This window comes from Gobio gobio (genome assembly GCF_949357685.1).
Source record: "Gobio gobio genome assembly, chromosome: 9".
In the NCBI taxonomy this organism is placed as follows: domain Eukaryota; kingdom Metazoa; phylum Chordata; class Actinopteri; order Cypriniformes; family Gobionidae; genus Gobio; species Gobio gobio.
Window position 1 is genome coordinate 53,957,497 of NC_137115.1, and position 26,115 is coordinate 53,983,611.

At 37.2% G+C, this 26,115-nt stretch overlaps 3 protein-coding genes across 5 annotated transcripts in view; all 3 read right to left on the reverse strand.

Annotated features, from left to right (window-relative positions):
- prtga (protogenin homolog a (Gallus gallus)) overlaps positions 1–1,386 on the reverse strand; it is a gene marked incomplete at both ends in the record, with an annotated part of 66,945 nt that extends 65,559 nt beyond the window's left edge. The window contains one exon of the mRNA XM_079826176.1: positions 1,320–1,386. Within this exon, the coding sequence (XP_079682302.1) occupies positions 1,320–1,386 (67 nt within the window). The remainder of the gene's footprint in view (positions 1–1,319) is intronic.
- The window catches only part of ss18l2 (ss18, like 2), a 692,656-nt gene that overhangs the window by 350,453 nt on the left and 316,088 nt on the right, over positions 1–26,115 (reverse strand). The gene's annotated exons all lie outside the window — the stretch shown is intronic.
- Positions 13,801–26,115, reverse strand: part of nedd4a (NEDD4 E3 ubiquitin protein ligase a) — a 77,381-nt gene continuing 65,066 nt past the window's right edge. For all 3 annotated transcript variants that reach the window (XM_079825798.1, XM_079825797.1, XM_079825799.1), the window contains 9 exons: positions 25,407–25,477; positions 23,671–23,766; positions 23,488–23,561; positions 19,270–19,330; positions 19,127–19,186; positions 18,947–19,054; positions 15,483–15,579; positions 15,327–15,399; positions 13,801–15,246 (listed from right to left, as the gene is read on the reverse strand). In XM_079825798.1, the coding sequence (XP_079681924.1) occupies positions 15,144–15,246; positions 15,327–15,399; positions 15,483–15,579; positions 18,947–19,054; positions 19,127–19,186; positions 19,270–19,330; positions 23,488–23,561; positions 23,671–23,766; positions 25,407–25,477 (743 nt within the window). In that variant the 3' untranslated portion in view covers positions 13,801–15,143. The remainder of the gene's footprint in view (positions 15,247–15,326; positions 15,400–15,482; positions 15,580–18,946; positions 19,055–19,126; positions 19,187–19,269; positions 19,331–23,487; positions 23,562–23,670; positions 23,767–25,406; positions 25,478–26,115) is intronic.

Sequence of the window (26,115 nt, forward strand, 5' to 3'; positions counted from 1 at the left end):
AGTAAGATTAGCCAAAATTCAACAGATGAAGCATAAAAAATAGTGGCGGCATTAAATATATAATACAATAACTTTAAAGTACACTCTAAAAAATGCGAGTTGGTTTGAAAATGGACTTACCCAGCAATTGGGTTGTTTTAACCCAGTGGTTGGGTTAAATGTTTGCTTAAAACAACCCAATCGCTGGGTAAGTCCATTTTCAACCCAACTTGGGTTGTTTTTACCCCATCATTTTTTAGAGTGTATAAAACATGATGCAAATATTATAAAGAGCTTGAAAAACTAAGATTGCCAAAATTCAGAAGATGAAACAAATTGGGTGATGATTAACTGGGTTAAAAACAACCCAAGTTGGTTTGAAAATGGACTTAACCAGCAAATGGGGTTGTTTTAACCCAGTTGGGTTAAATGTTTGCTTAAAACAACCCAATTGCTGGGTTAGTCCATTTTCAAACCAACTTGGGTTGTTTTTAACCCATCATTTTGTAGAGTGTACTTTAAAGTTAATATCGCCAAAGTTATTGTATTATATATTTAATGCCGCCACTATTTTTAATGCTTCATCTTCTGAATTTTGGCTAATCTTTGGCCTTTTTTAGAGTGTATAAAACATGATGCAAATATTATAAACGCTCAAGACATCAGCAGTTATATTGCATCCAAGTTGATACAAATGTGAAAAAGCATGACATTTTCCTTTATAAATACTCATGTCATGCATAGTATTAGGCTATAAAAAATGAAGTTGCTGCCTTAAATTTTTAAGTACAATCGGATGTTTAAGTCATTTCAACTTAAATTACATTAAACAAGACTTTAAAAAGTTAAAGCAATGAAAAACATAACTTATTGATCACGTGACAGTGCATTAACGCACATATATTACATGCTTATCATATCATAAACATCCTTTGAATATGCATGAAGTTTCATGATATTACCAACTATTTGAATGTGCATTGAGCACTTTGTCATGCATGCTATAATGCATGAATGTTTATGAATATTTTTTAAAAAAAGTTCAAGAACACGTGAATGTTTAATGATACATTGTTATAAGAAGAATGAGAAAGTTTAACACATTTTGCATGATCTCTGCTCTGAAGTTTGTCACATTGTGTTCCGCGCGCTTAATTTAGAAATCTCTCATTTATGAAAACTTATGAATATATCTCATTCAAAACACGTTTAAATAATGTCTTCTACATAAAAGTTGAGGCTTTCATCATCCTGCATATTTTGAGACATCTTGACATCTCGGTTGAACTAATTCCTGTTTAAATAATGCCTGCAAATGATATGAAATAAACGGTTTTTACCTGAGATGGGCAGAAACACTGCAAAAAGCAGCAGACGCGGGTATAAATCCGTTTTAAAAGACGCCATTTACTCTGTTAGTCCGAGCATGCCTGAGCCCGTGGGTTGCGGACTCGAGCTCCACACTATCTGACTGAACCGAGCGCGCGATGCTGCTGACCGCTGCGCGCACTACTTCCGCGGACGGACACCTGAGCGCGCTGCGTGAGGCGGCTCATCAGCGCGACAGTGAGATTCCTCCGCCTGCGGATGACTACAGATTTTCAGCACTCCACGTGGAGCAGCGTGACGATCCCGCTTCTGAAAACAGATGTTCAGACATTTGATATCCATGAGCAGATTTACCTCTTCTTATATATATTGTGTTGCTTGCAATGTTTACAGTAATACACATTAATATTAAGCCAAGATTATTATTCATAAATGTTTGGAGATTTTAGTGCATGAGATCTTTCCTATATACCTACATAAACTTCATATATACACTGGCCAGGCAAAAAAAGGTGCTGTTTGGATTTAAATTGGCAAATGATTGGATGATTATTGCAGTGATTGTTGTGTTTCTAGCATGTTATATGTTTGGCAACACTACTTCCAACCCTAACTGATGGAGTGTGTAGCTTTTCAACATCCATGAAGAAAACCATGGCCATATTCCAGGATGACCATGTCCCGATTCATCAGCTCAGACTGTGAATGGTTGTGAGGAGCATTTCACTGGGTTAAAACAACCCAATTGCTGGGTTACTCCATTTTCAACCCAACTTTGTAGTATTGACCCATTCAAAAGTTTATGAACCCTTTCTCCATTGGTTTGGCTAATTTCTTGAAACAGAAATTACATTCTCAGAACAACATGGACAAATCTCCAAACCGCTTGGCAATTGTTCACAACAGAATTTAATTTCTCATTCATTTCATCAAATTGCAAATGTCTAAGTACATATTTCAATGTCTCAGTACATCTTTGCAAATGATTAAGTACAGGTAGCCTACATTTAGCACAGTTTCCAAGTGAATAGATCTTGTTGATCTAAACTGATTGTTTGATTCTCAGTCTAATGGTTGTTCGCTCCAAAACGTATCAGCGTCATTTCATTGTATAAGTCATCACATGCACAATAGTCTGTCAATTGTCAAAATTCTGAGATCTGAGGACGATTGAGGGACTCAAACACAACTATTAGAAAAGTTAAACATTCACTGAAGCTCCAGAAGGACACACGATGCATTAAAGGGTTAGTTCAGCCAAAAATGAAAATTCTGTCATTAATTCCTCACCCTCATGTCGTTCGACACCCGTCAGACCTCCGTTCATATTCGGAACACAAATGAAGATATTTTAGTGTAAATCTGATGCTGAGAAAGGCTTCAGATAGGCCTCCATTGGCATTCAGTACATTTACACTCACAAGACCCATAAAAGGCACTTAAAACGTCGTTACAAAGTCCATCTCACCACAGTGACTCTACAATAATTTTACGATGCGACGGCAATAGTTTTTGTGCGCAAGAACAACCATCACAAAACACACACACAGCCGTGGATCATCAGGGAACACACACACACACACACACACACACACACACACACACACACACACACACACACACACACACACACACACACACACACACACAGCCTTGGATCATCAGGGATTTTGTCTTGTAAACATATTTTATGTAAAATATCTTATTCCGGACAGCACTAAATAGAAAATAACATGCATTTTGTATGATTCCTCTTATTTTGTTAAAATTATTCACATTTTCACAGATTCTGCAAGCGGTTCACATACTTTTTCTTGGAGCCGATATACACAATATTGCCAAAAGATTTGGGACGCCTGCCTTTACATTCACATGAACTTTAATGCCATCCCATTCTTAATCCGTAGGGTTTAATATGGAGTCGCCCACCCTTTGCATCTCTAACAGCTTCAGCTCTTCTGGGACGGCTTTCCTCAAGGTTTAGGAGTGTGTTTATGGGGAATCTTCTAGAAGTGCATTTGTGAGATGTTGGACGAGAAGGCCTGGCTCTCAGTCTTCACTCTAATTCATCCCAAAGCTGTTCAATCGGGTTGAGATTAGGACTCGAGTTCCTCCACACCAAACTCGCTCATCATGTCTTTATGGAGACGCTTTGTGCACTGGTCAGTCATGCTGGGACAGGAAGGGGCCGTCCCCAAACTGTTCACACAAAGTTGGGAGCATGAAATTGTCCAAAATGTCTTGGTGAAGCATTAAGAGTTCCTTTCACTGGAACTAACCCCTCAAAAACAACCCCACCCCATAATGCCCCCTCCACCAAACTTTACACTTGGCACAATGCAGTCAGGCAAGTCCCGTTCTCCTGGCAACCGCCAAACCCAGACTCGTCCATGGGATTGTCAGACAGAGAAGCGTGATTGGTCACTCCAGAGAACACGTCTCCACTGCTCTAGAGTCCAGTGGTGGCGCGCTTTACCCCACTGCATCCCACGCTTTGCATTGCTCTTGGTGATGTAAGGCTTGGATGAGCTGCTCGACCATGGAAACCCATTCCATGAAGCTCCACACACTGATCTTGAGCTCATCTGAAGGCCACAGGAGTTTGGAGGTCTGGAGCTCTTGACTCTGAGGAAAGTTGGCGACTTCTGTGACCCTCAGCATGCGCTGACCCCGCTCTGTGAAGAGTTGCTGTTGTTCCCAATCGCTTCCACTTTGTTATAACACCACAAACAGCTGAGCGTGGAATATTTAGGATAATATTTGGACTTATTGCACAGGTGGCCCACCGATCACGGCACCACGCTTGAGTTCTCTGAGCTCCTGAGAGCGAAAAAAGCATTTTGTCCTATTCATCATTATTTATATTTGTTATTTTGTGTTTATTGTTTACTGTGTGTGGTCTGCAGTGGCCTAGAAGAGTATTTGAACACTTTTTATGCGTTTGGCGGTTGCCAGGAGAACGGGACTTGCTTGACTGCATTGTGCCAAGTGTAAAGTTTGGTGGAGGGGGGATTATGGGGTGGGGTTGTTTTTTAAAACTGTGATTTAACAATATAATACGATGTGGGTATATTTTATATAGTATTACATGATTATTATAAATACCGGGATATATATGTTAATATCACACTTAAGAAAAAGTAATTATTAAGAAAACAAAGCATTTGTGTCTGTGACAACTAGCCCCGGTCTTTCATATGCTGAGGTTGTTCCATAGACAGTGTGTGTGTGTGTGTGTGTGTGTGCTGTTGGTCAGACTGACTCATGTGACGTGAGCTGACTGGACGAGTGTTAACAGCTCTCTCTCTCTCACACACACACACACACACACACAGCTGATAAAACAGATCCCGATCAGCCGGTATCGATGAGCTGAGCGACAGCTGCAGACTGAAGAGGAATATTGATCTGCTCTGCGGCCCGGCCTGTTTGAGCGGGGCAGAAGTGTGACCCGTTCCCCTCCTCTGAACCCTCTCCATCTCTCCCTCCGGACCCTCGACCGGCCGGACAATACTTCGGCTCGGGCTAAAGGTCAGGAAGGACAATGACTCGGTTTAGAGAACATCAGGAGAAAAGAGCCTGAGTTGAGTTTCCCACAGTCAGCAAACACAGGCACTGCTGGACAAATGAAGGGTAACACTTTAGTTTAGGGTTTAATTCTCAACGCTTATCATCATGCATATTATTGGACATTATTAGTACTTATGAAGCACATATTAATGCATGCTCATATTCTACATCTCTTAATCTAAACTTAACAACTAACTATTACTAAGCAGTAATGAGAAGGCAAAAGTCTTGTTAATAGTGAGACTTGGACCCTAATCTAAAGTGTGTGATTTCTAAGATCACTTTTCCGCTGGATCTTCTGTGTCCTGTAATTTACCATTAAGTTCATTTTAAATGGTCCTGAGTTTTTTTTTTGGGATAAATTAATTTATAACAGGGAAAAACGGGCCTATTTCATTTAGTCTTTCAGTTATTATGAGCTCATAAAACAGCACACATGAGTCCAAAACAAGAGCAAAATACTTGTTTAGATCTGGTCTTGTTTATATATTAATTATTATTTTCTAAAATTATTTCATGTCAACTACACCTATGTAATTGTACTATAAATTGACGTATAATCTAAATAAAAATATGTAGTAATTATAAATAATAACAATATTAATCAAATAAATCTATATGTAATAATAATAATAATAATAGAAAAATCACAATAAAAACATAAAATATTGTGATATATATATAAATATATAATAGTATTAATATAAAGTTTTTTTGCAGCTCAATGTTATCGTAAAAGTATATTTATTTTACTGAATATATATATATATATATATATATATATATATATATATATATATATATATATATATATATATATATATATGAAATCAGTAAAATAAATCGATCAAATAAAAAATAAAAATAGCTGCATTAAAAAAAATCTTGGTCACATGCAATAAATAAAGTGTGACAATAAATAAAGCACAAATATTTGTTGAGTTTGCTGTGTCAATGTTGTTCCATCTGATGAACAGAGTCTATTCTCTGTATCTATTATGAAGTAACAAGCACGCATCTCATTTATTCCTTTTCATTTTGCAAACAGCAACTGCTAATATGCTAATGCATGAGATCTGATCAATAAGGGATCAAATCGATGTGTGATTCCCACCACAGAGCGAAAGAAGATCCGGCACGTATTCTAAGACCTCTCTCATTGGACAGGGGTGCTGCCACTTTCCCACATCCCCCCGCCCCCTCGGCGGAAAGCCACGCCCCTCTGACCCAAGCAGGGTCCGAGAGGGTGAATGAAAGGGTGTGTGACCTGTCAGCTGACCTCTGAGGGGGATGGGGGAGAGAAGAGAAAGCATTGTCACTCGCTGCTGTTGTGACACACACACACACACACACACACTGCATCACTATATTTTAATATACAATTTAATGTATTTAACGCTATTATTTAATGCAGACTTAAGTATAAGAGAAAGAGAGCGAGAGAGAGAGAGAGAGAGACTAAACTAGAACGTAGAATGTAAACGTTGTAAAAGCGATATTGCGCCCCCTTATGGTGGAAAGCAGCAGTGACGCGTCGTCTTGACCTGCGCTGTTACAGCCGCCTAGTGGACCTTTAGAGAACTACAGGTATATCATTATATTCATCATTAAGAACATGTTTTAAGTGATATTTATGTCAATAATGTTTTTAAATAAGTAAAACATAATTAAATATAAATAAATATGTTATTTAATACCATTATTAGGCACGAGCACCGATGGTGTGAGGACCCTATTGGAATTGCTCAGTCTGTTATTATTGTTCTCGAAATTAAAGGATTAGTTCACGTTCAAATAAACTTTTGCTTATAATTTACTCACCCCCTTGTCATCCAAGATATCCATGTCTTTCTGTCTTCAGTCGAAAAGAAATGAAGATTTTTGATAAAAATATTTCAGGATATTTCTCCATATAATGGAAGTCAATAGACCCCAAACGGTTCAAGGTCCAAATGAGAGGTTCAGTACAGCTTCAAAAGGGCTTTAAACCACATCAAACGGTACCAGACGATCAATAAGGGTCTTATCTAGCGAAACGATTGGTCATTTTAAAAAAAAATAAAGTTTAAGTTTTATAAGCACAAATGCTCGCCTTGCTCTGTTCAGTGATGCGCGCTCGTGACGTCACGTAAAACACAATTACGTTGAAAAGGTCAGAAAGATCGTCTGGTACCGTTTGATGTGGTTTAAAGCCCTTTTGAAGCTGTACTGAACCTCTCATTTGGACCTTGAACCGTTTGGGGTCTATTGACTTCCATTATATGGAGAAATATCCTGAAATCTTCTCATCAAAAATCTTCATTTCTTTTCGACTGAAGACAGAAAGACATGGATATCTTGGATGACAAGGGGGTGAGTAAATTATAAGCAAAAGTTTATTTGAAAGTGAACTAATCCTTTAATCGCATGTTTGAGGGCCTAAACATGCTCGAAAACTCATGAAATTTTGCACACGCGTCCGTAGTGGAGAACATTTACATCTGATATGGGTTTCAGAATTAGCCGTGGCAAAATGGCTGGATGGCGCCACCTACAAAATTTCAATTAAAGGGATAGTTCACCCAAAAATGAAAATTAGCCCATGATTTACTCACCCTCAAGTGTATATGACATTCTTTTCTAATGGCAGTGAATGGCTGTTTCTGTTTTGAAGTCCATAAAAGTGCATCTATCCATCATAAAAGTGCATCTATCCATCATAAAAGTGCATCTATCCATCATAAAAAAGTGCATCTATCCATCATAAAAGTGCATCTATCCATCATAAAAGTGCATCTATCATCATAAAAGTGCATCTAGCCATCATAAAAGTGCATCTATCATCATAAAAGTGCATCTATCCATCATAAAAGTGCATCCATGCATCATAAAAGTGCATCTATCCATCATAAAAGTGCATCTATCATCATAAAAGTGCATCTATCCATCATAAAAGTGCATCTAGCATCATAAAAGTGCATCTATCCATCATAAAAGTGCATCTATCATCATAAAAGTGCATCTATCCATCATAAAAGTGCATCTATCCATTATAAAAGTGCATCTATCCATCATAAAAGTGCATCTATCCATCATAAAAGTGCATCCATGCATCATAAAAGTGCATCTATCCATCATAAAAGCGCATCTATCATCATAAAAGTGCATCTATCATCATAAAAGTGCATCTATCCATCATAAAAGTGCATCTATCCATCATAAAAGTGCATCTATCATCATAAAAGTGCATCTATCATCATAAAAGTGCATCTATCATCATAAAAGTGCATCTATCATCATAAAAGTGCATCCATGCATCATAAAAGTGCATCTATCCATCATAAAAGTGCATCTATCCATCATAAAAGTGCATCCATGCATCATAAAAGTGCATCTATCCATCATAAAAGTGCATCCATGCATCATAAAAGTGCATCTATCATCATAAAAGTGCATCTATTACGGTAGTTGGCATCCATAGTGTTGCATGATTTGCCCCAAACTTTTTTTTGGAGTCCTGTGGATGCACTTTTATGATGGATAGATGCACTTTTATGATGGACAGATGCACTTTTATGATGGATAGATGCACTTTTATGATGGATAGATGCACTTTTATGATGGATAGATGCACTTTTATGATGGACAGATGCACTTTTATGATGGATAGATGCACTTTTATGATGGACAGATGGACTTTTATGATGGATAGATGCACTTTTATGATGGATAGATGCACTTTTATGATGGATAGATGCACTTTTATGAAGGATAGATACACTTTTATGATGAATAGATGCACTTTTATGATGGATAGATGCACTTGTATGATGGACAGATGCACTTTTATGATGGACAGATGCACTTTTATGATGGATAGATGCACTTTTATGATGGACAGATGCACTTTTATGATGGACAGATGCACTTTTATGATGGATAGATGCACTTTTATGATGGCTAGATGCACTTTTATGATGGACAGATGCACTTTTCAAACGGTACCAGACGATCAATAAGGGTCTTATCTAGCGAAACCATCGGTCATTTTTAAAAAAAATAAAGTTTAAGTTTTATAAGCACAAATGCTCGCCTTGCTCTGTTCAGTGATGCGCGCTCGTGACGTCACGTAAAACACAATTACGTTGAAAAGGTCAGAAAGATCGTCTGGTACCGTTTGATGTGGTTTAAAGCCCTTTTGAAGCTGTACTGAACCTCTCATTTGGACCTTGAACCGTTTGGGGTCTATTGACTTCCATTATATGGAGAAATATCCTGAAATCTTCTCATCAAAAATCTTCATTTCTTTTCGACTGAAGACAGAAAGACATGGATATCTTGGATGACAAGGGGGTGAGTAAATTATAAGCAAAAGTTTATTTGAAAGTGAACTAATCCTTTAATCGCATGTTTGAGGGCCTAAACATGCTCGAAAACTCATGAAACTTTGCACACGCGTCCGTAGTGGAGAACATTTACATCTGATATGGGTTTCAGAATTAGCCGTGGCAAAATGGCTGGATGGCGCCACCTACAAAATTTCAATTAAAGGGATAGTTCACCCAAAAATGAAAATTAGCCCATGATTTACTCACCCTCAAGTGTATATGACATTCTTTTCTAATGGCAGTGAATGGCTGTTTCTGTTTTGAAGTCCATAAAAGTGCATCTATCATCATAAAAGTGCATCTATCCATCATAAAAGTGCATCTATCATCATAAAAGTGCATCTAGCCATCATAAAAGTGCATCTATCATCATAAAAGTGCATCTAGCCATCATAAAAGTGCATCTATCATCATAAAAGTGCATCTATCCATCATAAAAGTGCATCTAGCATCATAAAAGTGCATCTATCCATCATAAAAGTGCATCTATCATCATAAAAGTGCATCTATCCATCATAAAAGTGCATCTATCCATTATAAAAGTGCATCTATCCATCATAAAAGTGCATCTATCCATCATAAAAGTGCATCCATGCATCATAAAAGTGCATCTATCCATCATAAAAGCGCATCTATCATCATAAAAGTGCATCTATCATCATAAAAGTGCATCTATCCATCATAAAAGTGCATCTATCCATCATAAAAGTGCATCTATCATCATAAAAGTGCATCTATCATCATAAAAGTGCATCTATCATCATAAAAGTGCATCTATCATCATAAAAGTGCATCTATCATCATAAAAGTGCATCTATCCATCATAAAAGTGCATCTATCCATCATAAAAGTGCATCCATGCATCATAAAAGTGCATCTATCCATCATAAAAGTGCATCCATGCATCATAAAAGTGCATCTATCATCATAAAAGTGCATCTATTACGGTAGTTGGCATCCATAGTGTTGCATGATTTGCCCCAAACTTTTTTTTGGAGTCCTGTGGATGCACTTTTATGATGGATAGATGCACTTTTATGATGGACAGATGCACTTTTATGATGGATAGATGCACTTTTATGATGGATAGATGCACTTTTATGATGGACAGATGCACTTTTATGATGGATAGATGCACTTTTATGATGGACAGATGGACTTTTATGATGGATAGATGCACTTTTATGATGGATAGATGCACTTTTATGATGGATAGATGCACTTTTATGAAGGATAGATACACTTTTATGATGAATAGATGCACTTTTATGATGGATAGATGCACTTGTATGATGGACAGATGCACTTTTATGATGGACAGATGCACTTTTATGATGGATAGATGCACTTTTATGATGGACAGATGCACTTTTATGATGGATAGATGCACTTTTATGAAGGATAGATACACTTTTATGATGAATAGATGCACTTTTATGATGATAGATGCACTTTTATGATGGATAGATGCACTTTTATGATGGACTGATGCACTTTTATGATGGATAGATGCACTTTTATGATGGACAGATGCACTTTTATGATGGATAGATGCACTTTTATGATGGACAGATGGACTTTTATGATGGATAGATGCACTTTTATGATGGATAGATGCACTTTTATGATGGATAGATGCACTTTTATGAAGGATAGATACACTTTTATGATGAATAGATGCACTTTTATGATGGATAGATGCACTTGTATGATGGACAGATGCACTTTTATGATGGACAGATGCACTTTTATGATGGATAGATGCACTTTTATGATGGACAGATGCACTTTTATGATGGACAGATGCACTTTTATGATGGATAGATGCACTTTTATGATGGCTAGATGCACTTTTATGATGGACAGATGCACTTTTATGATGGACAGATGCACTTTTATGATGGATAGATGCACTTTTATGATGGCTAGATGCACTTTTATGATGGACAGATGCACTTTTATGATGGATAGATGCACTTTTATGATGGATAGATGCACTTTTATGATGGACAGATGCACTTTTATGATGGACAGATGCACTTTTATGATGGATAGATGCACTTTTATGATGGATAGATGCACTTTTATGATGATAGATGCACTTTTATGATGGACAGATGCACTTTTATGATGGACAGATGCACTTTTATGATGGCTAGATGCACTTTTATGATGGACAGATGCACTTTTATGATGGATAGATGCACTTTTATGATGGATAGATGCACTTTTATGATGATAGATGCACTTTTATGATGGACAGATGCACTTTTATGATGGACAGATGCACTTTTATGATGGATAGATGCACTTTTATGATGGCTAGATGCACTTTTATGATGGACAGATGCACTTTTATGATGGATAGATGCACTTTTATGATGGATAGATGCACTTTTATGATGGACAGATGCACTTTTATGATGGATAGATGCACTTTTATGATGGCTAGATGCACTTTTATGATGGACAGATGCACTTTTATGATGGATAGATGCACTTTTATGATGGATAGATGCACTTTTATGATGATAGATGCACTTTTATGATGGACAGATGCACTTTTATGATGGATAGATGCACTTTTATGATGATAGATGCACTTTTATGATGATAGATGCACTTTTATGATGATAGATGCTCTTTTATGATGGATAGATGCTCTTTTATGATGAATAGATGCACTTTTATGATGATAGATGCACTTTTATGATGGATAGATGCACTTTTATGATGATAGATGCTCTTTTATGATGAATAGATGCACTTTTATGATGGATAGATGCACTTTTATGATGGATAGATGCACTTTTATGATGATAGATGCACTTTTATGATGATAGATGCTCTTTTATGATGAATAGATGCACTTTTATGATGGATAGATGCACTTTTATGATGGATAGATGCTCTTTTATGATGAATAGATGCACTTTTATGATGGATAGATGCACTTTTATGATGATAGATGCACTTTTATGATGAATAGATGCACTTTTATGATGATAGATGCACTTTTATGATGATAGATGCACTTTTATGATGGATAGATGCACTTTTATGATGGATAGATGCACTTTTATGATGAATAGATGCACTTTTATGATGATAGATGCACTTTTATGATGGATAGATGCACTTTTATGATGATAGATGCACTTTTATGATGAATGGATGCACTTTTATGATGGATAGATGCACTTTTATGATGATAGATGCACTTTTATGATGAATAGATGCACTTTTATGATGATAGATGCACTTTTATGATGATAGATGCACTTTTATGATGATAGATGCACTTTTATGATGGATAGATGCACTTTTATGATGATAGATGCACTTTTATGATGATAGATGCACTTTTATGATGATAGATGCACTTTTATGATGATAGATGCTCTTTTATGATGAATAGATGCTCTTTTATGATGAATAGATGCACTTTTATGATGATAGATGCACTTTTATGATGGATAGATGCACTTTTATGATGATAGATGCTCTTTTATGATGAATAGATGCTCTTTTATGATGAATAGATGCACTTTTATGATGGATAGATGCACTTTTATGATGATAGATGCTCTTTTATGATGATAGATGCACTTTTATGATGGATAGATGCTCTTTTATGATGAATAGATGCACTTTTATGATGGACTGATGCACTTTTATGATGATAGATGCACTTTTATGATGAATAGATGCACTTTTATGATGATAGATGCACTTTTATGATGGATAGATGCACTTTTATGGACTTCAAAACAGAAGACATCTACATGACAGTATTCAGTTATAGGCAAAGCATGACCTGCTGGCAGAAGGAAGAGTGGCACATCAAAATGACCTAAATGCATGTCGCTCACTATCCACTCTTTTTCTGAGACCATCTCTGCTTGCAGCTTTAATTATTTAAATATGTACCTTCCAAAAGAAGATGGGCTTCAACAGCTTTAGGATTTTTGTCCGTGCCACATTTACCCTCGGTCACTCACTGAGGGCATTTCCTGTAAAAGTTGCTTTAAAGCAATTATGACAATTATTTATATTAGAGATGCACAATATATCGGCCATCATATCGTTATCGGCTGATATATGTTCATTTTTAATGTTATTGTTATGTGGCCGATATATTAAAGCCAATGTATAAAAATTTAATATATAATGTATAAAAATTCAGAAATAATAATTTCCTTCAGCTGAGACACTTCAGATGCGACTGTTCAACATGATGGTTTTTGAATTGCTTGAAATATGATTGAAATCACTTCAAAAAAGGAAAATACGGTTAAGTCTGTCATATAGACTACATACAATTATAATGAGAACATCATAATTGTGTGTTTGGGACATGGCTTTTAATGCTGAGACTTTTGTTTTTGTAATCAGGCTCTCAAAAAAATACATAAAAATGTAGATTTATCGACCAATATATTGGTTATCGGCTTTCAAATATAAAGAAATATTGGCCAAAATTTTCATTTCAGTGCATCCCTATGCTTTACAAACACTAGTGTGTATTGCAAACAAAGACGCCACAAACCTCAATGAAGACATCACATGGAAAGAGTCGTTTTCATTTTATTAATTGTCCAAAAATATGCAGCCATAAAGATCGGCGTGACAATCGAAACAAGCACAATTTACATTAAAATGAAAGACACTTTTGCTTTGATAGAAAACCCTTCCTCTCATAAAGCGCTGTAGAAATGCAGTGGACGTTCATATAGTAGCGTCTAATCATACAACAGTACAGACGATAAAAGTGTTTCTCCGTTTAAAGTTCACAGAATCAAATAGTTCATATTACAAACGAAGGCAAAGCTTTTTAACAGTCCGTCGCGCTTCCTGTGAGACCAAACGTGCTTACTTTAAGCAATATTTATGCTGTAAACATTTAGTAAATGATATAAAGCAATGATTCGTCACAAAATCACATGACTGAGGTGATCTATATACAGTAAGACTGGAAACTCTTGTTTTTAGAAAAGTGCTTCGACCATCAAAAGCAGTACAAAAAGTGAATTTAATAATCATGGTTTTCAAAAAGTGGGGGGGGTCTGTAAACAAAAAACCATGTAAACAAAGTCAAAGTGGGAAAAGATCATGATTAAGAGCAAATATTTAGAGTCTGAGATATTTGTATTTGCTCTGGCGATACGTTTGGATTTTTTACAAACATTCAAACGAAAAAATTGTGTATTTTGGGAAATATTCACATTTATAATGCGTGACTTAAAGGTGCACTATGTAACTTTTCCATCCGCTAGAGGTCGCCAGTTCAAAACAAAGGCGTGGTTTGATGACGGCACGTTTGAGCGCAGAAACTTGGGACGAATAAAACCGGAAACCGAGGGGAACGCGGATATGATGTCATCGACAGGCCACGCCCTCACACGTCCCGGTTCCTCGGTTAAAATAGCATCTCACGATTTACAAACAGTTGGGAACATTTGGGATATTGTAAGTACTCGACTGAACAAAATAACACTGGCCTAGTGGTTTTTGGATATTTCACAGCAAAAATGTTACATAGTGCACCTTTAAAAGCTTATATAAGATATATACGATTCCTTAAGTATGCCCAAATGCATAGATATGATCAAAATCTATAGATATTTAGAAATATTGTACGTAGAAACATACAGCTGTATGCAGAGGTACATTACAAAACGATATGTTGTAAACATCATAAACATACAGATTAGTGATGGAGTGTGTCGGGATCTTTAGCGTTTATAACACCAGTGTTCGCCAGATCGTCTTGCTGGTCGTCCTTCTTTCCCGTAGAGCCGCACACACACACACACACACACACGCGTGCCGCCCGCTTTACACCCGACAGTCGTGATGCTGTCGTTTCGGTCGCGCTCCTGTGGTGGGATTCGGGAACTAATCCACTCCATCAAAGCCCTGAGCGTTCTCTATGGCCATGTGCAGCTTCTCACGGAGCTCTTCGAACGTCTCGTACGGAGGGAGATCCAGCCGGTTGAAGCTGTTCGAGAGACACAGAATAACCCATGAATGATTTGAAAGTGACAGACAGACAGATGTGCAGACAGACGGGTCTCTCACCAGGTGTGTGCTCGGGGCAGTTTGTCCCGCGTCCCCCACTGCTCGATGGTGAACAACTGCGGCCCGTTGGATCCTGATCAATCAGAAGAAATATTTCACACATTGAAGCACGGAAATCAATATTAATGAGCATCGTGAGATGTGGGCGTGGCTTACCGTAGAGCTCAGCAAAGCCGTTCATTGGTAGGCGGGACGTGCCCGTCACAAACTGCAGCAAACGGATCCGCTTTTCTGCATCCATCAGCAGCACCGCCTGAAACCCCATAAACAATGAGTACACAAATCAAGTACTTGAGTAAAAGTACAGATACACTAATAAAATATAGCTGCAAGCAGCAATAGAGACCGGGTCCCGTACGGGTTGGGGTCTATATTTTAAATGATCAGCCGGGTCCGGGTCGGGTCCCGATCTATTACTATGGGTCCCGGGTCTGTTTAACATTGTGTGTAATACCGGAGTCGATCCGGACTCGGAGAACACCTGCCCGTGATCAGAGTCAGTCAGCACTGCTTCTTGTGTGTTTTTTTTTACTTGCAACTGTAAAATTAGGATAAGAAAAGTGTGAGCCGGGAAATAAGGTTTAAAAAAAAGAAAGAAGAAAAACACGAGCGATCTCTCTCTCTCTCGCTCTCTCTGCAAGCGCACGGTATTAATAATGGTTACCTTCATGAGTGATGTGCGAAAAAAGCTAAAAAAAACAACGAATATAAAGAAGTTAAACCCACGGGCACCTCTTCTGTCCGGGCATCCTTCATGCATTGGCTATTGTGGACAAACATGAGAAAAAAGTAAGTGCTGTCTACGTGTGACGCACTGTTAAAGTTGATTTGAACTTATATTTAAATAATATATTTAAAATCAGCAACAAAATCTCAGGTGAACTGTCACAAATGTTTTCTATGATGCTCAAATTGCGTAAAAAAGCTCATATTTCAGGTTGCTCCAGCCACCGCGCATGTGCAGTCTCAAGCTCGTGTCATGTTTCTATTGCAACCCGAGCTTCCGCTGTGATTGACTTTAATAATAATATGAATGAACCGTCTTATTTCTTAAAGTTTTGGTGGTCAGGCTCGCTCACAGAGATTATAGCAAATAAATAATGCGGACGTCAGCGGCCACCGAACGAGCAATCGTTATTATAGTTCAAAAAGGCAAACAGTCAAAGTTATTATGCGAGTTAACTCGAGTCGAAATGCAAATCTGCAAAGACGCATTTGTCATCCGTCACCGTGACATAAAGTGGACTTTTAAAGCTGAAATGATGAGTGAATTAAGCATGCTTGGAATAACAAGAGAGGAATAACATGGATTTAACTTTTTGGCAAGGATGTAATGCATCACAAGTAACTTAACGTTACAAGGAAGGGAGACGACGGCTAGGTAAGACAAAAAGTTATATTTTTCATAACTTGTTTATTGACTTGTTAATATCAGTTATTGTGGAATATGTGACAATCGGGTCCAGTCGGGTCTGTGTCTTCGCGCCGGGTTCGGTTCCAGCTTTTAAATAATAGACGGGTCCAGGTCGGTTCCGGGTACTACGATTTTGCCATTTCTCGGATCTGCACGGGTCCGGGTCCAGCTTTTGAAATAATAGACGGGTCCGGGTCGGTTCCGTTAAGCACATTACGGGTCTCATCGGGTTCGGGTATGAATTTTTGGACCCGTGAAGACCTCTAACCAACGCTCTCCATTGACTTTGCATTGCGTGAGGCTGCATCCTTGTCATTTCAGACATATAACAAAAAACAGAACAATGTCTAAAAGCTGCTATGTGACAAAGTGTACAGCAAACATGCTAAAAAACACAGAAATAAGGTTTTATAAGCTGTCAACCCAAAAAAACGAGAGTTTAAGGAGACAAAAGTGGATAAAGTCAGTAAAACGTGACGCTTCAGCAGAAGAATGGGTACATGTTGGGATCCTGACACTCAGTATACCTCAGTATGCCTATGTGTGCAGTAAACATTTTGTCACTGTTAAGTCAAATATCCAAATGTCAGTGTTATATATTATATTTCCTGTCTCTGATTATGTTCCCCTCTAGTGTGTGTACTTCTCAGTGTAATATAACATGTCACGCTCTGTCTCAATGGCCTGTATCCACTTTTGTCTCCTTAAATGCTCGTTTTTTTGGTCAACAGCTCATAAAAATTTCTGGGTTTTTGGTTGTGGGTTTGTTTAGCTTGTTTGCTGTACACTTTGTCACATATCCGCTTTTAGACATTATCCTGTTTTTTGTTATAAGTCCGAAATGACAAGGTGGCGCTTCACGCAATACAAAGTCAATGGAGAGCGTTGGATTGCCCCCCCCCCCCCTCCCCTCCCTCCATTTTGGTGAAAATATCTCATTTCGTTTTGGAGTTATAGACATTTATATGAAAAAACACGTAAAAAATGACTGAAACCTGACTTTGGATTTTACTACCCCTTACAATCAATATTTTGACATTTGGGCACACCTACGTGACTATCGGCCTATGTTTACGAACTTTTGACGCTGGTTTCGTCTCGATCGGAATAGCGGTTTCGAAGATATCAGCTGATTTTTTTTAAAGCGCTAAATTATATCGCTGCACAAACCATACACCGAAACCTGGCAAGTCTGGTATAGTTGAACTCGGCAAGGATTCGGGAGACCAAAAAAGTTAATCCCATGAAAATAGGTCAATTACACCCAAAGTTATAAGCGTTTGAAAAAAAGAAAGAATTCTCCACTAGGTGGCGCTGTTTCGAAACTTCTCAGGCTCCTTCAGGGCATTGTGTTGATGACTCAAACCAAGTTTCGTAACATTCCGTTCATGCGTTCATAAAATACAGCATTTAAGCACATAATTCAAAATGGCCGACAGCCAAAATGGCCGATATGGTAAAATTGGATATCATACGACTCGGCATGATGTCCTGAATCTAACGAGACCACTTTTAGCAAAAATAGCCATTTTTCGTATCTCCGGACCAGTAGATGGCGCTGCTCCGAAACGCTGCAGGTTGCCTCAGGTCATGCTTGTGACGACATATACCAAGTTTGGTCTGAATACGATAAAGCGTTGCGGAGATATAGCCTTAAGTGTATTTTTGCAACCGCTACGTAAAATTTGTTTGTGCGTTTATCAAAAACGATTTGACGAAATCAACTTGAATTCCATAACTTTTTGTCAGCATGGTCTGAAGATGACCTGGTTACATTTTTGTGAAATGTAGAGCAACTGCCTAGGAGGAGTTCGCAAAAGTAGGTTTTTCGGTTAATTAAAAATGGCGGGAGAATTTTCATGACGGAAAATGAATGCAATCGAATCGGATTGAGCCAAGGAATTGAAGGAATTTTTTTTGTTTCTATCCCTTATGGTTCAAAAGTTATTAAAATAAACATGAGTGAAACTTTGGACAGGTGGTGGCGCTAGAGGGATTGTTTTAGAGACTCCAAAATTGGTGTGGTTAATGTTGGGCCAGACCTCTAGCTGTGTGCCAAACTTTCCCGCAAACTGTTCTATGGGCTGCCGTAGACTTTAATGGCGGAATAATAACCTTCGGTGCTTGGCCCCTAAATATTACGCTAGTGTGTTATGATGATGATAATAGCTGGCAGTTTGCATATAAAGCTGCTTAACAGACTCACCTTCCAGAACCAGACGATGGCGGGGTGATTTGGGTTGTAGCCATTTTTATATTTCGTGTTTTCTCTCCAGTCGTTGACGTCCACATCTCCCAAGCCGCACATCAACAGCTGAGGAACACAGACCCTGGTCAGGCTTTTGAGAGCTCAGATGAATAAAGTGACTAAAGCGGATCGTCTCACCTCCAGCTCGTTCTCATCAAAGATCTTGATCAGGTCCAGAGGGATCAGCTCATAGAAACCCTGCAGAGAAAACATCAAGACACGAGTCAGTGAAACTCTCGGTGGGCGGCAGTGACCCGAACCGACTGAACGAGGGTCTGTACCTCCTTGAAGGCCGTCATCTGTCTCTGGATGCGATCGACAAATCTCCACTGCATCACCAGACTGGAAATAAACACCAGAGGAGAGAGTGTTAACAGGGTTTCATCAAGTCAAATTTAAGACCATTATGAATTAAATTTAAGACCTATATGTAAGGAATAAGGGAATAAGGAAAATGCAGAATCACAAAATGACTTGCAAAGCAAAATAATGCATTTATTAGTATTAGTAAACTTGCACTTCTTCATAGCTCAATCCCACCAGGATTGAAAACATTTTTCACAAAAAATTATATACATGAATATATATATTCTTTTTATTATTATTTATTTTTGTACTGATTTTGTGGTGGTCATTTCCAGAAATGTGTATGTTTTTTTTTTTTTCATAATTAGGATGCCACATTTACCATATTATTATATTAGATGCACAATAGTCACACATGACAACAGGGGCGTAAATCACGGGGGGGAATCTGAGGGCTGTCCCCCCCTAAAAACCATGCTGAGTATTGAAAATATTATAATGATATATGCTTAAAATAAATGTGTAAGTAGTAAAACAATACAAAAGCAAACGGGACAAAAAATGCGTTTAAGTTTAGAAACATTTTGAGTCCCCTCTCCCCCTTTGCTAGCCTGGATGCCAGCCGAATTTAGCCCCGCCCACAATTTTTTTTGCTCGGGCAATTCGGTCTGGACTCGCTCCGTAGAGGAGGAATTATGCCCGAACAGAAACTGTTCGGACCAATTGTCAGGGCGGGCTTTAGACGATGATTGACAGATGATCAACAGTAACGTAATCATCCACGTCATCGAACGGCTCTTGGGTTGAATTTGCTCTCATCCTAAACGGAGAACTTGTTCGTATATGCATTCACCTTCACTATTTCTCTCAGAAACGATGATCGTGTTGGTCAGTACTCTGTGTATCCTTAAATTATTTTCTTACTGGCAAAGATCGTTTACACTCATCTTTTTCTTGTAACGTTACTTAATCCAGCGTGCGTGCAGACAGGGTTGCCAAGTGTTTTTGCAATGTCGCGCACAATTGCTACTCAAAACTATAGCCCAAAACAATAACTTTCCGGGGTGTTCTCCGGAAAAAAATGGCGTTTGGTTGGCAAAATATGTTATTTTGGCAAGGTTGCCTGCTAAAATTCGCATTCCTGGGTTTATATAATCACATAATTGGGGTCGCTTCAACCCGCGGACATGGAGAAAAACACGGACTTGGTAACAGTGCAGTCGAGTTCTGTTGACATTTGACAACTAACGTTATGCGTCGCTCCGTTGCTCTGATTGGTTGTGGGTCTATCCAATTGAGGTCTTTCCTGGTTAGGTTGAAACACGCCCCATAATCAAAGCTCAATGGAGCGGTACCAGACTCATATTCTGACTAGAATTGAGTATGGCCACGCCAGGCTACCCCTTTGCACCACAGTGGTTTGATCCACCACGCACCTCAACTAACGTTACCCATAGAACGTAAAAAAAACTACCACACAAGTTTAGGGTAGAGAACAAAGCTCTTCAGACAGCAGTTGTGAAACTCCAGTAAGCTGTCAATGCCATTTTATTCACTTTAAACATGAGATGAAGTGACTCTTTTCTCTTTAATACAGATTAGGCAAAACACTGTGAACATCACTTGCCCACCGCGGCACCGCCCCGGCCCACCGTCGTTTTCATTTTTATAGTAATAAAATCATTTTGTTCAGTTAGAGAACAGACACAACAATTAAAAACTAAACGTGTCTGCTCAATACAGCACGAGCCGAACGAGAGTCAGATTTCATTCATCACTAGATCACAGCTGACAGACAAGATGATCGCGGAAGATTTGGTTTCAAAGAGAAATGTAAAAGTGCCTATTTAAGGGAGTGTGTCATTGTACTGTTTTCTTGCTGTGTTTTTCATTAAGAATAATAGGCTAATGAACCCAAAATTCAAGCAACCCGCCCCCGAATTGGTGCTAATTCTAAACCTAAAGTATGCGGACGGCCGCTCCACCAGATCTGTGTTGGGTTTTGCTCAATATGCAGAGGTGGACAAAGTACACAACTCTATTACTTGAGTAAAAGTAAAAGTACTACTGGTCAAATATTACTCCGTTACAAGTAAAAGTTCTAAAAACTGATTTTTACTTAAGTAAAAGTACAGAAGTATTTGTATTTAAAAGTACTTAAGTATCAAAAGTAAATTTCATTTTTTTATGTCAATGCATTATTTTATTATTATTGTATAAATGCACATTATGCCACTATGGTGGTTTAAGCCAGTCTGTGAAGCTCAATCCGACATGTTAGCATACGACTACCTTAAACTCATTTCAATACTTGTATAAAAGTTACACAAAGCTGCTGTCACTTTAAGACCAAATGCACGGATCCAATACACTGATACACATCCGATGTTCTCCCAACTGTTTACTTTTCCCTTTCTCCCAAACGTTTACATTTTTGATCAATTGTATGCCAACTAAACTCATCTTTAATCTTTTCAGAAAACTGAAACATACTTTTTAAGTATGGCCATGGGTGCACACACTTCACAGAGGAACCACTTTCTTCCATTTTGCTATAAACTGATCAGTGTTCAAAAAATGTTGGGAAACTTCACATGACCGTATACAAGCGTGATTACTTATAGGCTGTCTGAAAAAACAACAACAACAAAAAACTTTTAAAGAAGAAAAAAATCCTCCACTGACTTTCAAATCTGCTACAGAAATTACTTTTGACTTTGAGGACCTTGATAGAAATGTAGTGGAGTAAAAAGTACGATATTTGTCTTTCAAATGTAGTGAAGTTAAAGTAAAAGTTTCCCGAAAAAATAATACTCCAGGAAAGTACAGATACAAGTAAAGTGTACTTAAGTACAGTACTCGAGTAAATGTACTTAGCTACTGTCCACCTCTGTCAATATGATAATAAGTGGCAGATCAGAGGACTTGCTGCAGTTGAATATCTAAAGATCTGAATATCATAGTATAAAATACTATGTGGAGGATGCAATATAATTTAATAATTATAATATGATTGCGTGGTGAACCTTACTCATATTTAAACAACTATCACTTTGTGTTGTTGGTCAGATAAAATAACAGAGAAAAGAAAAACGGACATTAGATCATTTTTCAGTGCACCAAAATGCCAAATAAACACAAAATGTTTTTTTTTTTTTTTTTTTTTTTGTGGTACACATATCGATTACAAGTACGATATTGGCTGTATTATTTGTGTCCCCTTCAAAAATTGCTCTTGAGAAATTTCATGTTTATCGTCCCCCCCCAACTGTTCGATTAAATTTACGCCCCTGCATGACAATAAAAGGTCCAGTGGTGTGCTATCTAGCTTTAATAACATGATCGCTTAAAGTGGGAAATATGACCAAAATCTTACAAGTAAACCACATCAATAAGAAATTGCTTAATATAAGTAAAACGTTCCTAAAGTAATCAAGTAAAGGGTGTGTATTTGTGTGTATTTAATCGTATTTGTGTGTAATGTGTATATTTAATCGTTCAGGAGCCAAAAGCCTAGAAATAGAAAACATTCGCGCAAGTGCTGAAAGGCATCAAACGCGTGCACAGAATCCACAGTCAGTCCGACATCGGTCAGTAACGAACTCAGTTCGTGGTTTATTAACTATTTTTTAGTGCTATCAGGCATATCATACTTTTATTTGGTCATTATGCGAGATGGCAGGTGAGAAAGATTCATCTTTACTTTCCCGATTGCGGAACTATATGGAGAACTGAAGCTGAAGAATAAAATCTGTTTGATGTGTCTATGGTACAATCCGAAAGAGACCCGCGGCAATAACAAGAAAGCTGATTGGCTGCAATATAAGATGCATGCTGGTCTCATTTGTAGTTGTAATACAGCTAACTATAGTTGGACTAGCAAAACAAAGAACTACAACACCCCGGCCGGAATAAACACACACACACTTAAGCGCTACGGGAGCATTTCAATGAGCTTTAGAGGAAGCGTTACATGGAGGTAAGACAATTAAGATGATTTAAGACCTAGAACTCAATACTTCACCGAATTTAAGGCCTAAAATTTTTATTTTTAAATTTTAGACTTTTTAAGACCCTGCGGGAACCCTGGTTAAATCCTGAAATGTGTCAAAGCTGTCGTTCGACTAGCAAACACCACTAACTCAATGTGAAGGAGTTGTGTGTATGTGCCACTAGAGGGCGGTCAAACATACTGAATATACTCCTTTTTGTTGGTGTCATTGACGACAATATCCGCACCTCCTGGCTTCAGATCACGCTGGTGCGTCTGCGGAAGAGATCAGAAATCATGTACTCTCTCTTATTTATACTTGTATGGTTTCACAAGTCTTGGAATATGAAGCACAAGCTGCATGTGAAGCAGAATAGAGCATCACCTGTCCAAAAAGCTCCTCGTCGATGGCGAACCGGAGGTCCAGGTCTGTGGGGTCGTTCTCCAAAATCCAGCGGAGGGAATTAAAGTACTCGCTGTCCTGAAATATGACCAAACACAACAGGTTGACAAGTGTACCCGAGCGTGAATGACTGAACCAAAGCTCATGGGACATTAAGCACATCATTAGTGGTAACAGCACTCTCACTGAGTTAAAATATAACTTTTATGACTTACTAATAACCCAGAGGAACTGAGTTTCTTTGGAATTAAATGCTACTGCACTTTACACATTGAGAAAATGCATTTATTGTGTGGATTCCCCTAAAATACGATATAATTAAATACAATACAAATAAATATAATTTAACTGATCAACAAATAAAGAAATTCATGTAAAATATATATAAACCAAATAAAAAATTAATTAATAAATAAAAATAAATAAAATATGATATTTGGAATTAAATACTACTGCACTTTACACATTGAAATATATATATATATATATATATATATATATATATATATATATATATATATATATATATATATATATATATATATATAATTTAAATAACAAATCTGATAAACAAATAAAAAAGTGCAATTTATTGAGTGGATTTCATTGAAATACGCTATAAATATAATTAAATACAATAAAAATAAAAATATATGTCTATATAATTTAAATCAAAAATCTGATAAACAAATAAAAAGGTAAATGTAAACATTAGATAAACAAAATAAAAAATAAATGCATATATAAAAATAAAAAATATATAATTTTTGGAATTAAATACTACTGCATTGTACGCATTGGGAAAAAAATGCATTTATTGTGTGGATTTCCTTGAAATATGCTATAAATATAATTAAATACAATACAAATAAAAATATATGTCTATATAATTTAAATCAAAACTCTGATAAACAAATAAAAAAGTAAATGTAAAAATTAGATAAACCAAATAAAAAATAAATACATAAATAAAATATAATTTTTGGAATTAAATACTACTGCACTGTACACATTTAAAAAAAATGCATTTATTGTGTGGATTTCCTTGAAATATGCTATAAATATAATTAAATACCATACAAATAAAATCCAATTTTTAATACAAAAATTAACTGATAAACTAATAAAAAAGTACATGTAAAAATTAGATAATAAAATAGAATTTATATATATTTAATATCGTAATAAATATACATTTTATCGTAATAAATAAGAGCAACTATGTTGTTGTAGTGCACTGAAAACTACTAAATATATAGAAAGGGGCAAAAGCAAAGGGAAAGGAATGCTACAGCACTGTACGCATTATACACTATATATTAACGTTATATATAGTAGATATACATTGCGTTATACATCCAGCTAAAATGCCAATTTGAGCACATTATCTCACGTAGTCATATACTGTACAATTAAATATTTGTAAAATGCTGTAGGTCATCCCAAGTACTCCATGCAAGATAAATAAATAAACTGTGCATATTATACACACCGCAGAAGTAGTATGTTATTGTGTAGGTAGTATTGTAGTATACTAGAGTGCTACCCTTTTGGACCATGCACCGGCCGACCATTTTTCCCCATCATTAAACTAGCAAAAGTGGATTCAGACACGTCCTAAGTGCACCTGCGCCGTGTGTTTCAGGCCATGAGCTCAGATCGATAAAATATGGCCTTTAGAATGGATGCTGATTGGTTCAGGTATGGCTGTCACTCACCACCGACTCCATATCCTGTAACGTGATTGGCTTCTGCAGCATCATCTTGTAGAAGGGCCGGATGAAGAATGCTGTGCAGACAAGCACAAAAAAACATTTAAGCAACACGAGGTAAACGCTGACAGGTTTTTCTACATGTAGTGAATCCGTCTGCATTAGGGGTGTAACGATTCGTTTTAACAACGATTCGATTCGTATCACGATTTGAGGTTGTCGATACGATTCAAGGACGATATTGGTTCATTTAGAACGATACGATCCGAAACGATTCAGTGACTTGAAATCGATTCAGTAACTTTTTAGCCAAAAATTGTGTGACTGAAATAAATATCTGGATACTGGTCAGTGCAGGTGAAGTTTCAATGATTCAATGCAGGAATCAGGTATCAATTAATTATGGATATAAACAAACAAGTAAACAACAATTAATGGCAAATGCATTCAAATTTTATTTGAATAAAGTGCAACCAACAGTTTAGGTTGAATTAAAAGGAAGTTAACCTTTTCTGCTCTAATTTTCAATTTTCAATACATTTTCAATAAAAGCACAGTAAGTGCAACCAACATTTCAACAGTAGGTTAACCCGCTACTTCTGCTTTTGTTTTCCAACATAAAAATATTACAATATTAGTATAAAAAGTAAAGTGCAACTAACTACTCTTCAGGTTTAATTAATAGTAGGTTTACCTGCTACTTTTGCTGTTGTTT